The sequence below is a fragment of the Buteo buteo genome, chromosome 7, assembly GCF_964188355.1.
Source record: "Buteo buteo chromosome 7, bButBut1.hap1.1, whole genome shotgun sequence".
NCBI lineage: Eukaryota > Metazoa > Chordata > Aves > Accipitriformes > Accipitridae > Buteo > Buteo buteo.
This window is the reverse complement of record NC_134177.1, coordinates 37833790-37847042: the sequence shown is the minus strand read 5'-3', so window position 1 is coordinate 37847042 and position 13253 is coordinate 37833790. Positions and strand designations below refer to the sequence as shown.

The window sequence follows — 13253 nt, the reverse complement described above, 5'->3', positions numbered from 1 at the left end:
CTGTAAGATACATTTTGCATTGTGGTTGGTTGGTTTGTTTGCTTGTATGTTTTTAAGATGGGAAAAGCACTTACCAGTTACAGTTTAAATACAGTGTTAGCAAGGGAGTATTAAATTTTTTAAGTTATTTGCAATGATCATGCCTCTAATATATTCTTTACTACCTTTTATCAAAATGTAACAAGTAATGTGTGATTCACAGAAGTAATTCAGGTCTAGAGATAAATTATTTGCTCCTAATACGTACATCATCTAAATCACAAGTGTTTCACAGATAGGAGTGCAGATAGCCAGTAGAAAATTGTGTCAGGCAGGTCATGGATTAAGTGTTTTGAGTCGTATTATTATCTGTTACTATGGGTTGGCAAAACTCTGCTGAGTTACTTGAACTATGCTAGTTTGTGCCACTGGACAGTGTGACTCACAAATATAGCTGTAAAGGATTTATTCTGTGAATGCACACAGTGAACCCATGGATCAGTAGGTGTTACTGAATTAACTCCAAGGGCTATGATTTTTCTGCTAATAAAAATACCAAAATGCATGCTCCATATACTCTTTTTTTTCCTTTTCTTAATAATCTTTTTAGAAAATGAACTAGTAAAGATTAACATTATCTTTATTCTAGCTCTTTCTCCTCTTGGGTTGGAAAGACAGTGGTGTGTACCTTCAATAAGTATGTCTCGTTGGTAGCTGCTCCCATTTTGAAAATGGAACTGGATCTGCTTTGAAAACTTTGCATATATCTGTTATTTTGCAATATTTTCTCTATATATGACGTTCAAGATTTTGAGCTTTCTACAAAAGTTTTTTAAATTAATTCTCTTACTTTTAGGAAAAAACAATTCATCTAATATAGCCAATACAGCAAGCACCACAACAAACACACTGGTGAACACAGCTGCAGGTGTTGAAGATCTTAACATCATTCAAGTAACTATACCAGGTGTGTATACTGTCTGGTTTCACATCATACATTTGTGCTTATATTCTTCATGACATTTGTTTAGTCTGATGAAGTTTTTTCCTACAGTCCAGCTGGTTCACTGAAATACAAGTACAGTCAACAAAGAGCATAATTTAGCATTCTCTTTTTGCTGAGACGTTAAATATTTTCTAACACTCATGAATATCTATTCAGTGAAATCTCTAGAATATTCTTGGTCCAGTTCCTAGTTAAGGAGTATCCACATTTTTCCCTTTTTTCTCATGCAATAAATTAAATATTGATTTGCAATTTTCTTGGCAACTTCAGGAGATCAGTACTCAGACTGAATTGAATAACCATATACACTGAACTGCTTTGTATTAACACTGATTACTATTTTCTCAGGCATGTATTATATTCATTAGAAACCATGAGGAACATTGCATGCTATGGCCATCTATTGGATGGTCACTTTGCATTTACCTTTCCTCACCATTGTATGTACTGTAAGAAAATAAAATATAATTTGTGGTTTTAGATTAAATTTACAAAATCATCTCTAGACAGTAGATCTAATGTTGGTTATAGAAATACTCTGAAGCTTCTCACAGATGTTTTTTTAACAATCATCTATTTTTGCATATTTCTACAATTCTGTGTTACTGCTAAAACTAGGAACAATGACAGTGTCTGTTTTGAAGCACTCAGGTATACCTGCTTTGAGTAAACATGCAATGACAAACAAGCTTCAGGGGCGGGGGGGAAATCTGTGTAATTCTAATGCTATTATAACAATTTCTTCCAGATGATGAAAGTGAGCGCCTGTCAAAAGTAGAAAAGGCCAGACAATTGAGAGAGCAAGTAAATGATCTTTTTAGCCGGAAATTTGGTAATTGCTTCTTACTCCCCAATTTTACATAGGTGTGAATGCAATTAATGTTGTTCATATTGAAGGGTCATTTTTTTAACCCCAGCCCGAGCCGCTCACTCACTCCCCCCGCACCCAGTGGGATGGGAGAGAGAATCGAAAAAAAGTAAAACTCATGGGTTGAGATAAAGACAGTTTAGTATGACAGAAAAGAAATATAATAATAATAATAGAATGACAATAATAATAATAAAAGGATTGGAATATACAAAACAAGTGATGCATGATGCAATTGCTCACCACCTGCTAACCAGTGCCCAATTAGTTCCTGAGCCACCCCTGGCCCCTCCAGGTCAACTCCCCCCAGTTTATATACTGGGCAGGACATCATATGGTATGGAATACCCCTTTGGCCAGTTTGGGTCAGCTGTCCTGGCTGTGTCCCCTCCCAACTTCTTGTGCCCCTCCAGCCTTCTCGCTGGCTGGGCGTGAGAAGCTGAAAAATCCTTGACTTGGTCTAAACACGACTTGACAACAACTGAAAACATCAGTGTGTTATCAACATTCTTCTCATACTGAACCCAAAACATAACACTACACCAGCTACTAGAAAGAAAATTAAATCTATCCCAACTGAAACCAGGACATGAAGTTACTGAATCATCACAGTGGATGATACATATGATCATTAAAATGATCAAATTTGAGAATTGTATATGAATGTTGTGCTTTGACTTCAAAAAGAATCTTTTATAAGTGATGTAGGTTGTTTGACATTTTAAATAAAAAATCCTAAGAGTATAAATTGCTTTATGTTCCCCCGTCCTTCCTGTTTCTTTCTGTGTAAACATGGATGAAATATTTATTTTGCTGGCAATCCATGATTCTTCTTAGGGCTTCATAATCCTGACTTCTTAATACCTGGGACTACAGTAGTTTTAAAAATGCAACTTAACCTTTTTGCTGTGTGTGGTTTCTTTTTTTTACTTTGTATTTGCATTGCACAGCAAAAATGACCTGAGTTTCTTTATCTCAAATTCCTTCACTAGTGCTGTGTTGAATTGCTTTTTGTGGTATTGCAGGAAACACTTTGTTTTCCTTCATGTAGCTATTTCCTTGGATATCCTGCTCTATACCTTTTTTTAGTAAAAAGAGAATCTGGGTTCTTTATATGGTGAGCTGCCAGGGTTGGAGTTGTAACTAACGCTCTCATAGTAATGTTCATGAGTGTAATCCAAAACATCTATTTCTAACACTGTAATGGTTTCATTGTCAAGTGAATTTTCATAGTTTCAGGTCTGATAGAAAACTTGGGTTTGCATTTACCACCTTAATCGGCTGAGGACTTTTTTCTTCAATGTAATCATAAACATGTAGACTTGAAAATAAACATGATCTCTCTCACCTAGGTGAAGCCATTGGTATGAATTTTCCTGTGAAAGTCCCATACAGAAAAATCACTATCAACCCTGGCTGTGTGGTGGTGGATGGGATGCCTCCTGGCGTGGCATTTAAAGCTCCCAGTTATCTGGAAATCAGCTCGATGAGGAAGATTTTGGAATCAGCAGAGTTTATCAAATTTACTGTCATTCGGTACGTAGTTGCCATTGATTAGATTGTACAGATGTTGCAAGGACAGCCCTGTAACTTGTATAAATTGAGATTTGAAAGAATAGAAGTTGCAGTACACCTTTAAGTAGTGGCAGATGTTGGGTCTTTTGGATAACAATATATCAGGTCAAATGAAGGCCAGATGTTCATAGCATGAATGAAGATGGTAACTCTTTGGGGGACACGACCAATTTAGTATGACAAAGGGCATATTATCAATACTGCATATTACAGCAAGCTGTCTTTTGAGTTGAAATCTGTTCATATTATATAAGAGTCTTAATGTCTTGTGAGCCTTGCTCTTCCATTTATAAGATGAAGTTTTGAGACAAGTCCAGAGCTTGTTGGCTCTTAACAGTAAATAGTATATTTGTAGTAGTATTACTATTAATATTTTTTAAATATTTGACTTGTGTTAAGAACACTGAGTTAAGGTAAGCTCTTTGATAATTTTTTTTTCCCTAAAAATGAGTTTATCTACAATATTTGAAAATATAATATTGTCCAATTACAATATAAGTGAATTTTATTTGTATGTGTATATTTCCATAGACATATATATATATACACACATGTATATACAAAGTATATTTGTATGCATGAAGCAGAATAGATGAAACTTAGGACTCATGCTAAGGAGTTCAGGAATTGAAAATAAAAATGTATAAGTTTATGTAACTTCTCAAATCATAGACTGCTCCACAGGAGTCTAAAAGCTTCGGTTTATCTTTAGAGAGAGAGAGAGAAATTTCTTAAATGTATTTTACTAAGGGGTCAGAATTCTCAACCCTTCATCACTGAAAGGACTCTTGCTTGATACATTTTGTTTAACTGAGCTCTGAAGAAGAGGTGACTCTGTTGTTAATTAGTGGTGACTGAGGGAAGGATTTAGATCTTTCTGTGTATGTTACTTTTCAAAATGCTAGTGAACAAAATACAGTGCCAAAGAGCTGCTATGATGGTTGCTTCAGTTTTGTTCGACTTTCTGTTCATTTTTTAGCATGACCTCTTTTACAAAAGGTTAGGTGAGGTTGCCTTGGGAGGGAGACCCTGTGCAGTATATTTTAGAATCGGTAATTTTTTTTTTTTCCAGACCATTTCCAGGACTTGTGATTAACAATCGTAAGTATTTTTGAGATACTGATGGCAAATGTATTTTTGTAACTTACCATGATCTGTTTTCTATGTATTGGCTTAGTGGCAGAGGCTCCACAGTGGTTAAGTTCCATATATAACTCTTGTATGTGTCTGTCTCATGAAGATTTCCTGACTAAACATGCATGTGCAATTAACTTGAGAGCAGTGTGATAAATTTACAGTACAGTATAAGATTAGCATTAACTTTGATATGAAAATGCAAGATACTGATTTTGTATTTTTCAGCTGCAGAGTCCCAAAGGGATTTAGGACCCTGACTGAGCAACAGACTTACATGGGAGTGTCTACATTTTAGGTTCGGATCCATCGCAGTAGCAGTTAATAAGCAAGAACTTTCCAGTAGCTGCACAACCATATTCCAGTGAAAAATTCTGCATTCTGCTGAAACTATAACAGTTTAGAGAGGCAGAGTGTAATTACCTGTAGTTCCATGGCCAATTTGGCTGTGTTAATGAAATCGTTTGGGGAGGGGGAAAAAAAAAAAGTCTCTTAGTATTTTCAGCTGCCTAAAATAATTGTGACCTGCTTTTTAGATCTTATTTAAGAAAAAACAAACTGCAAAACTCTGTCGTTACACTGCCCCTTGTGTCATGTTCTTTCTGAGCCAATGTCAGATTAGAAATTCAGAGGCCAAATAACCTACTGTCATTAATTTGGCCTTACCGAGTCTGAGCCTGAGCGACCCAGTGTTCGTTCATTTGCATCCAGCCACCAGTATGTTCCAGTTAACATGCCGAGGTTTATGAACTGCAAGTATGAAGTGTTCTCAGGAAGATATTATAGCTAGTAACTCACACTGACCCGCTCATCAGGCCTAGGCACACCTTCTTAGGTGGGAAAGAGATGTCTTTGTAAGAGGGAACCTTCCAAGCAGATAAGTGTGTAAAAGCATTTCCAGAGAACTGAATTAGAAATGAAAGAATCTATTAAACTGTTATCTATTCAGCATAGCGGTCAGCATGTGTTGGGACTGAGGCTAGCTAATATGCCGAGTAAGAACAACACAGATATCCGATCATCTTCCATCACTGGAGGAGCAGATTGCTCATTGAACATATGGGGTTTGTGCATTATCCATGTCCATTAATTATGATCAAAATTATCTGATATTGATAGATACCAAGGTGAATGACTGAAAGGCTCTGAGCCTACTGCTTATACATATGATGCTTTATTCTTCTGAAGAATACGTGGGAACTTAAAAGGAAATTTTTGGTGCTTGCAGGCAAGATAAGGAATGGTTTTTCTGTAACAAAAAATATTGAACTACAGCTCAATCACAAGTGTTAGTAACCTGTTCATGCGACAAGTTTCAGGATTTGCAGATTCAAGAAGTAAGATTGCCCTTGTGTTACATGTGGACCATTTTCATTGTGAAGTTAAACAGTGATCATGTCTAATCTTAGAGCTGATGGAAAAAGCTGAAGCAGAAGCACCACCAACAGCACCAGCACCAGCACCAGTACTACCAGGTGATGCAGAGCGTGATGCATGTCCTTGCAGGAGGGGTAGGGTATGGAGTTCCTAATCTTATTGGCAGATGATATTAGTAGTCATGTCCTGGGTACATGCTGCTCATGATGAGCCATTTTATTTTGACAGATGGTGTGCAATGGTGACTTTTATAGCTATTAAATATTAATAAATTAATAGAAAGAGCCCTTGCTTCCTTCAGGCTGTGTCATTGGCATGTTCCTTGATTTGATTTTTGCAGATGATGAGTGAGCTGAAAAGAAGGATTAGTAGGGGCAATATATAAAGCCAATTCAGTATCCATTTACTGATGCCTGCTTAACTCAAAGTATGTGGGTGTCTGTACCAGATGGATGTTCAGCCAAGTGAAATTTGCCTGTGTAACATGTAAGAACCTAGAATGGGGTCTTGATGGAATTTTGCCCACTGCACAGTTCTGTAAGCCCTGCTAGACTGTGTCTAGACTGCACACACATCATCACCTATCTTAGTCTGAATGGAGAACTTAGCTTTATGCTATAAATAGGTAAAGTAAATGTAGTTGAGCAACTTCCATTTGACCCAGTGTAGTTTCTAAATGTTTGCAGACCTTTAAAAATGTGTATCCCAAGTTGATATAGTGCAGGAAAGACTTTTGCAATTGACTGAATAAACTGTTACTCAAAGAAACTGGGAAACTAAGAGAAGACATTCGATAAACATTTTAAGAGTAAGGGACACTTGTATGGTGGAAGTAATTATAAAGGAAACTACTGGCTCCTTTGTTTACATTTTGAGGTGGTGGGAGGGAGGAAAACAGCTGCTGATGGGCAGTGAACTTGCTGTAGTCTATCTGTCCTTAACTCACCTGCAGTGTTAAAAAGGTTAAATGGCTTTCCTAGCACCTGTCCATCGATAATCCATCAACACAGATCATAGAAAAATCATTATGGAATTAAAACATACTTTTTGCCCTCTATTCTGCACTTTCACACTCTCCCCCAAAATACACATATTTTCCACTGAAGACAATACTATCCAGAAGTGATGGCTTTTTTTTAATACAGTTTTATATTTAACCAGTTTGAGTAAAGCTGTTCCAAACTTGGTATGTTCTGTGCAAGTCCATATTATGTTCTGCTAGAACTTGGTGATATATCTGCCGCAGTGAACCATACTTGGAAGAGAAAGTGTTAGGTAGTGTAATGTTATAAATGTTTGGGTATTTTTTATATTTTGCTGCAGACTCTATAGAAAGTTACACACGTTTATCTCAAAGATATTTGTCTGATCATAAGAGAAAAAATTGAGGTGCTTTTTTTCAGGGAAAACTTAATTTCCCTAATTTTTCCAAGATACTTACCTGATTCATATTGTTGAAACTATATTCATATTCATTTGACTATATTTTTTTCATTTAAGAGTCAGCTGAACCAAGCAAAATAGAAGTATCTGTAGGAGGTAAGCATTTGTCTTCAGTTATTACCAACAAGTATTTTTAAATAATTTTGAACAAAGTTGCATCTTTTTTTAAAGGAGACAGGTTAATAAAAAAAAGGGCTTTTATTGGTTTCTAGGACATTTTTTCATCTGTACTAATATCATGCTGCATCATGTGAAAAATACTCTGCAGCAAAAGCTATTATTCAAATAATTCTACAAAGGAGTTCTATGAATTGTTGTTCTTGGTTGGTGAGTCATGACTATATATAGGCTTTGAGTGATTGCTCATATCCTGAGCGATGCATCTAGTTATTCAGCGCCATAGTTTCCACAATTTATGCAAGTGAATGATTGCCGTCATCAGGAAATTTGAATGCCATATTGGCCTGAATATACTGTGTTGGGGAGGGGGAGTGTTGTTGTTCTTCCAGAACTTAAGCCCTGAAAAACATCCAGCTTTCCTATTGTCCAAGAGTATACCTGAATTGTATCTTTTTCAGATGTTGATATATGTGAGACCAAGGAGGCTGTAGGTCTTCTACACCCCCTGTGCTTTTTGCATATGGTCTTGGAGCATTAGGAATAGTGAATTGACCTGTGAATCAGGACGCTGGTGTCTGCTGTGTGCTCTGATGCTGTAAATGCTGCCTCTGCTATAGCCCCAGCTTGTCAGCATGGCCCTGGACGGCTGTGGCTGCCTCTGGTGTGGCCGGCATAGGGGATCCAACGTGCTGTGACAGTTTGATGGGGTGCTGTCTTCGTGCCAGGTAGTCCTCAAAGGGGCTTTCCGGTGTGTCAGTAGCAGCTTGACAGCAACGGAGCCAACAGCGCTGGGATGGAGGCTGCTGTGCATCAGCACTTGTCATCTTAAAACTCTCGAGTTCATTCCTTAATCCTGCTTAGGTTCCCCCAAAAGAGAAAGCAGCAAATCTCAGCACTCCCGTTCCTCTGTATCCTTTGCCATGGAAATGCCCTTTGCAGTCAGTCTCCATTGCTTCAGGTTCCCTGTCATGTCACTGAACTCTGAGACAAGCCAACATGCTCAACCAGAACTACTGTTACAAGCTCAGTGACAGGTTCACTCCCAGTGTTAGGAGTAGGTTTTTCTCGGAGCGTAGATCAATCCTGTTGCAGCAATCAAGACAAAAAAAAGGCAAGTGTTAGAGTCACAGAAGAGCTGAGCTGCAGATTTTAAGCTCACAGTTACTGAAAGCTGGAACATCAGATGTCTTTATAATGCCAAAACTATGTGGGATCACTGGAATTGTTAAATGGTGAAGGGGAGAGACAGTTGTTCCTGAATACCTTCATGTGGAGGAAATCTAGCTATGAGCCTTCAAAGTGATGGTTTTGAAGAAATAGACAAGTGTGGTTTTGAATTTGATGTCCAAAACTGGATTCAGACCCAGTAACCGGAGGAATGATCTTGAGGAAAGGCATGCAATTGCTAAAGAACTCAAAATCGCTTCAGAACTATGCTGGAAGGTACAAAATGATCATGTGGTGAAACGGCTTGGCTTTATAGTGATGAATTACCGTAGCCGCAAACCTTCCAAACAACTTCAGTGAAAAACCAGTTTCCTTCCAACATCATATTCTCTGTTTATAAAAAGAACAAAATCAGGCTCTGGGTCATATAGGCAGTGCTATACAGGCACGAGATTTCTTTGATTTACCTCTAAGCATCCCTCTGAACAAGAAAAAGCAAAGATTTTGTAATGAAGTCTCCTGGAAATGAAAAAAGTTGTATCAAAAGATGATGAATGCTTTAGCCAACAAGATAAGATTTCTTTCTCTCTTTATTTTAAGCATATCATAGTGCCTTCCTATGTGATACTGTGCATTGAAGAAGAAGAATTAGCTAGATTGAAATACAATAATGCAGAAGTCTGTATCTAGTTGAAAAGAGACGGGGAAAAAAATCTGAAAAATTGTCAGTGCTGTGAAAACAAGAGTTTGTGCAATGAATGTTAATTTAATAACTGTCGTGGTTTAACCCCAGCCAGCACCTAAGCACCACGCAGCCGCTCACTCACTCCCCCCCATCCAGTGGGATGGGGGAGAAAATCAGGAAAAGAAGTAAAACTCCTGGGTTGAGATAAGAACGGTTTAATAGAACAGAAAAGAAGAAACTAATAATGATAACAGTAATAAAATGACAACAGTAGTAATAAAAGGATTGAAATGTACAAATGATGTGCAGTGCAATTGCTCACCACCCGCCGACCAACACCCAGCCAGTCCCTGAGCGGCGATTCCCTGCCCCCCCCTTTCCAGTTCCTAAACTAGATGGGACGTCCCATGGTATGGAATACACTGTTGGCCAGTTTGGGTCAGGTGCCCTGGCTGTGTCCTGTGCCAACTTCTTGTGCCCCTCCAGCTTTCTCGCTGGCTGGGCATGAGAAGCTGAAAAATCCTTGACTATAGCCTAAACACTACTGAGCAACAACTGAAAACATCAGTGTGTTATCAACATTCTTCACATACTGAACTCAAACCATAGCGCTGTACCAGCTACTAGGAAGACAGTTAACTCTATCCCAACTGAAGCCAGGACAATAACTAACCCAGAAGGCATGACTTGAGCACAAGTAGGTTCATATGTTGTTAGCTAGCTTTGGAAAACAGCATCTTAAAAATTGTGGTCATGCCTGATGTATTTGAAGTCATGAGCTACAGACTTAGCTATGAGTGAAAAGCTTCACCCAGCATCGCATATCCAGTGAGGTGGTTGAAGGAAGGAATGGTGCTGGGGATTAACAAAGAGGAGGGAGAAGGACTGAAGAGCAGGATGCAGACCAAAACAGTAATATATCATGACATTTTTTCACTGATTATGTGTTGTTTCCTTTTTGGATTAAGTACCTTTCTGGCCCAGCGAGTATTTCAGCCACATAGAAAGCATTTTTCAGTTTCATACACTTCTAATACCAATTTTTATTTCTGTTCTTTAAAAACCAGAGTTCTTAAGATCCCAGGCTGCTTTACATTGAAGTGAATATGGTAATTTCCACAGAATCAGATTGTTGTGAATATGTTTTTATTTGCCGTTAATAGTTTAAAAGGATAAATTAATGCTTTTCATATTTTTGTAATTCTTTTCTTATTAAGTACAACAATAACAACAAAATTGTTTGGGAAGTTCCCTTTTTTCTTCATTCATTACTGCTTTTTCAACAGATATTACAGAAAAAGAAGAAAATTCTCAAATAAAGCAAGAACCAGACCCAACGTGGTAGACCTCTTCAATACTGGGTAAAAGAATTTAGCGTTTCCTGAAGTCAGCACCTGTCAAGGAATAATATTTTTATATTTTTGGGTGGGGAATAATATTTTTATATTTTTGGGTGGTGAGAAGAGGATTGAGATACAGGACTGAATGCCAGAAGGTGCCAGTCCTTGTGAATTATTTTGTCTCATTTCTCACCTATAAAATGTAGGATGTTTTCAATACCTTATCCAAATACAATGTAAAGCACGTTGTGTTCAAATATGTGAGGCAGTCAGTCCTAGGAAAATGTGGCCTATAAATAAAAATGGGTGATGGTAATTACATACCTCAGAGACAGAGTAACTGAAAGCTTAGGGAATTAGTGTTTACGAAGAGCTCTGACATGGTTGTGTGAAAGAGCATTATTATTCTTGGTAAAGCCTATAGAGTTCCAAATTGTAATTGAGCAGGAAAGCACTTCAATATGATTGCAATATTGTCTAAGCTTGGGACACTTGGTAAAGCTGTTAGCTCTGATGACAAACGAACTTTCTTTAAAAGTTTTTTTTATTTTCTGTTAACTTTTCATAAAAGCTTAGTTTAATTTACAATGCAGAACATTTTGGTGGAGGTGGAGAACAGTGCTAACGATGCTATCGCGTCTCCAAATGTAAAAGGCTGACCCACACAGTTGTGAGTGTCTATGCTTCATTCAGAGAAAATGGCAATTTTAAGCTATCACAGCTCTGTAGTACTTTTTTCCGTTTCGTTTTTTTGATAATACTCTAAACCAAATATTTTCTTCGTTGTGTAGTGTTTGTAGTGTTTGCTACTTTAGAGATTTGATTGATGTAACGTTGGATGCATTTATTTAGTATACTTGAGCTGTAACCTGTCTAGCTTTAGTAAGAAAAAGACATGGTATTCAGCTCAGAGAAGAAGTCTGTGTACTATTCCTGTTCTGAGGGCACAGACAGGCAATCAGCAAAACGAAGCTCTGGTTCTTCATTTCTGCTGGCCTGAGCGGCTGAGACGGATAATACCATTTGACCCTCACATGAAGCAGTGGCTGGAGGAGCCTGGAGCCTGCGGGTTTCACTCCTGGCACCATCCAGCTTTTTGGAGAGAAGGACAGCTTGGCCATAGCCCTCCATCCGTGCTGCATAAACACAGCCTGGTACGTGTCAGGCTGCTGATGGCATTGGGATGAGGGACTGAAGGGCCAAATGCAGAAATGATTTGGTAGAAACTGGCAGAGACTGACCTACCAGCGTACCAACTGTCTGTGCCCTAAGAATTTTAAGTACAGCAGTAGTCTTCCTAATAAATTGGTGAAGGCTGCTTTGGAAATATTTGTCATAAAACTGAACATGGCAGGAGAAAATATACTAAAGAAAACATTTTGATTTGTTGTGGAAGCAGTTTGCCCAGTGGAGATATAAAAAGCCATCTCACTTGTCCATTAAAGGTCACGGAAATTTTGCCTGAGCAATGGCCACACAACTTGGTGCTGCAGTGGTTCAGATTTTTGGATGCTATAGGCCATCCACTGAATTTATACTAAAGCAAATACTTGATCTAAATTCTTACAGAGACCACTCAAGCACAGATTTAATCTAATATTTATTGAGATCAATATTCGGCTTCTGCATGCTCTCTGAATCTAGGCCTAAAGAACATGAAAAGGCAACGCAAACTACTCATATTTGTAATAAAATACAGAGCTGCAATGAAACTAACTCACTTTTGTAATTTTTATTCTCTAGTCAGAAGCATCCAGTTCTGAGAAGAGCCTGCTGGGACTGTCTTGAGCTGTGTAATATAACTGTATAAGAGAAGTACCTTCTATACAAACCCTTTTTGTACTTTTAGATAGAAATGTCTACTTTTTCAGCAGTTCTGTGAATTGACTTAAAGCAAAGAATGACTGTAGATTTGGAATGGCTGGTTTTACTTTGGAATATATTATAAGGACTAAAATTCGATGCAGCAATGCTGGGGAGATGACAGGGATTAAAATCAACAGGGACTTAACAGAGGCTGTCTACATTTCCCAATGAAGCTGAATTTCACCGTACCTGAATGCATCTCAGCTTTTGTAATGAAGAAGAATTCCTGCAAGTAGTTCAGTTTGTTAGTTTTACTTTGGGGGAGAAAAAAAAAAACAAAAACATTGCTTTTTGGTTCTTACTCCTTTAATGGCTGATTGGACAATAGTATCTGTATATTTGAACTAATTTTTCCTATGATATCTACCACAATTCATATGTTTTTCATAAATAAAAGATAAACTGGTTCACTTGACCGTTAGTACGCATTAATGAGATGGACTGTGAAATGGTCAGTATTTCAGTGTGTGGATTAGGAACCAATTTAAATTAAACCCTGTTAAAGTTTGTTCCATTAATTCAAAGTAGTAAGTGCATGCTTTATCAGAATATCACATGGTTTATGTATGATGGGTCTGGCCTTGCAGTCCTAACGTAGGCAAAACTCGCATGGACCTGAGTGAGAGCTTTTCTCCTGAAGGCTGTGGGAGATGCCCTTCTGTTCATCTAGAACTAGTTATGGAAACATACGCT

General features: G+C 37.9%; 1 protein-coding gene across 8 annotated transcripts in view; it reads left to right on the top strand.

Annotated features, from left to right (window-relative positions):
* Positions 1-12975, top strand: part of GTF2I (general transcription factor IIi) — a 79653-nt gene extending 66678 nt beyond the window's left edge. For 6 of the 8 annotated variants that reach the window (XM_075032449.1, XM_075032447.1, XM_075032448.1 and 3 more), the window contains 8 exons: positions 836-946; positions 1734-1817; positions 3206-3389; positions 4501-4529; positions 5972-6037; positions 7440-7478; positions 10641-10715; positions 12438-12975. In XM_075032449.1, the coding sequence (XP_074888550.1) occupies positions 836-946; positions 1734-1817; positions 3206-3389; positions 4501-4529; positions 5972-6037; positions 7440-7478; positions 10641-10699 (572 nt within the window). In that variant the 3' untranslated portion in view covers positions 10700-10715; positions 12438-12975. The other 2 variants (XM_075032453.1, XM_075032452.1) reach the window with 2 other exon arrangements.
* The last annotated feature ends 278 nt before the right edge of the window (positions 12976-13253 follow it).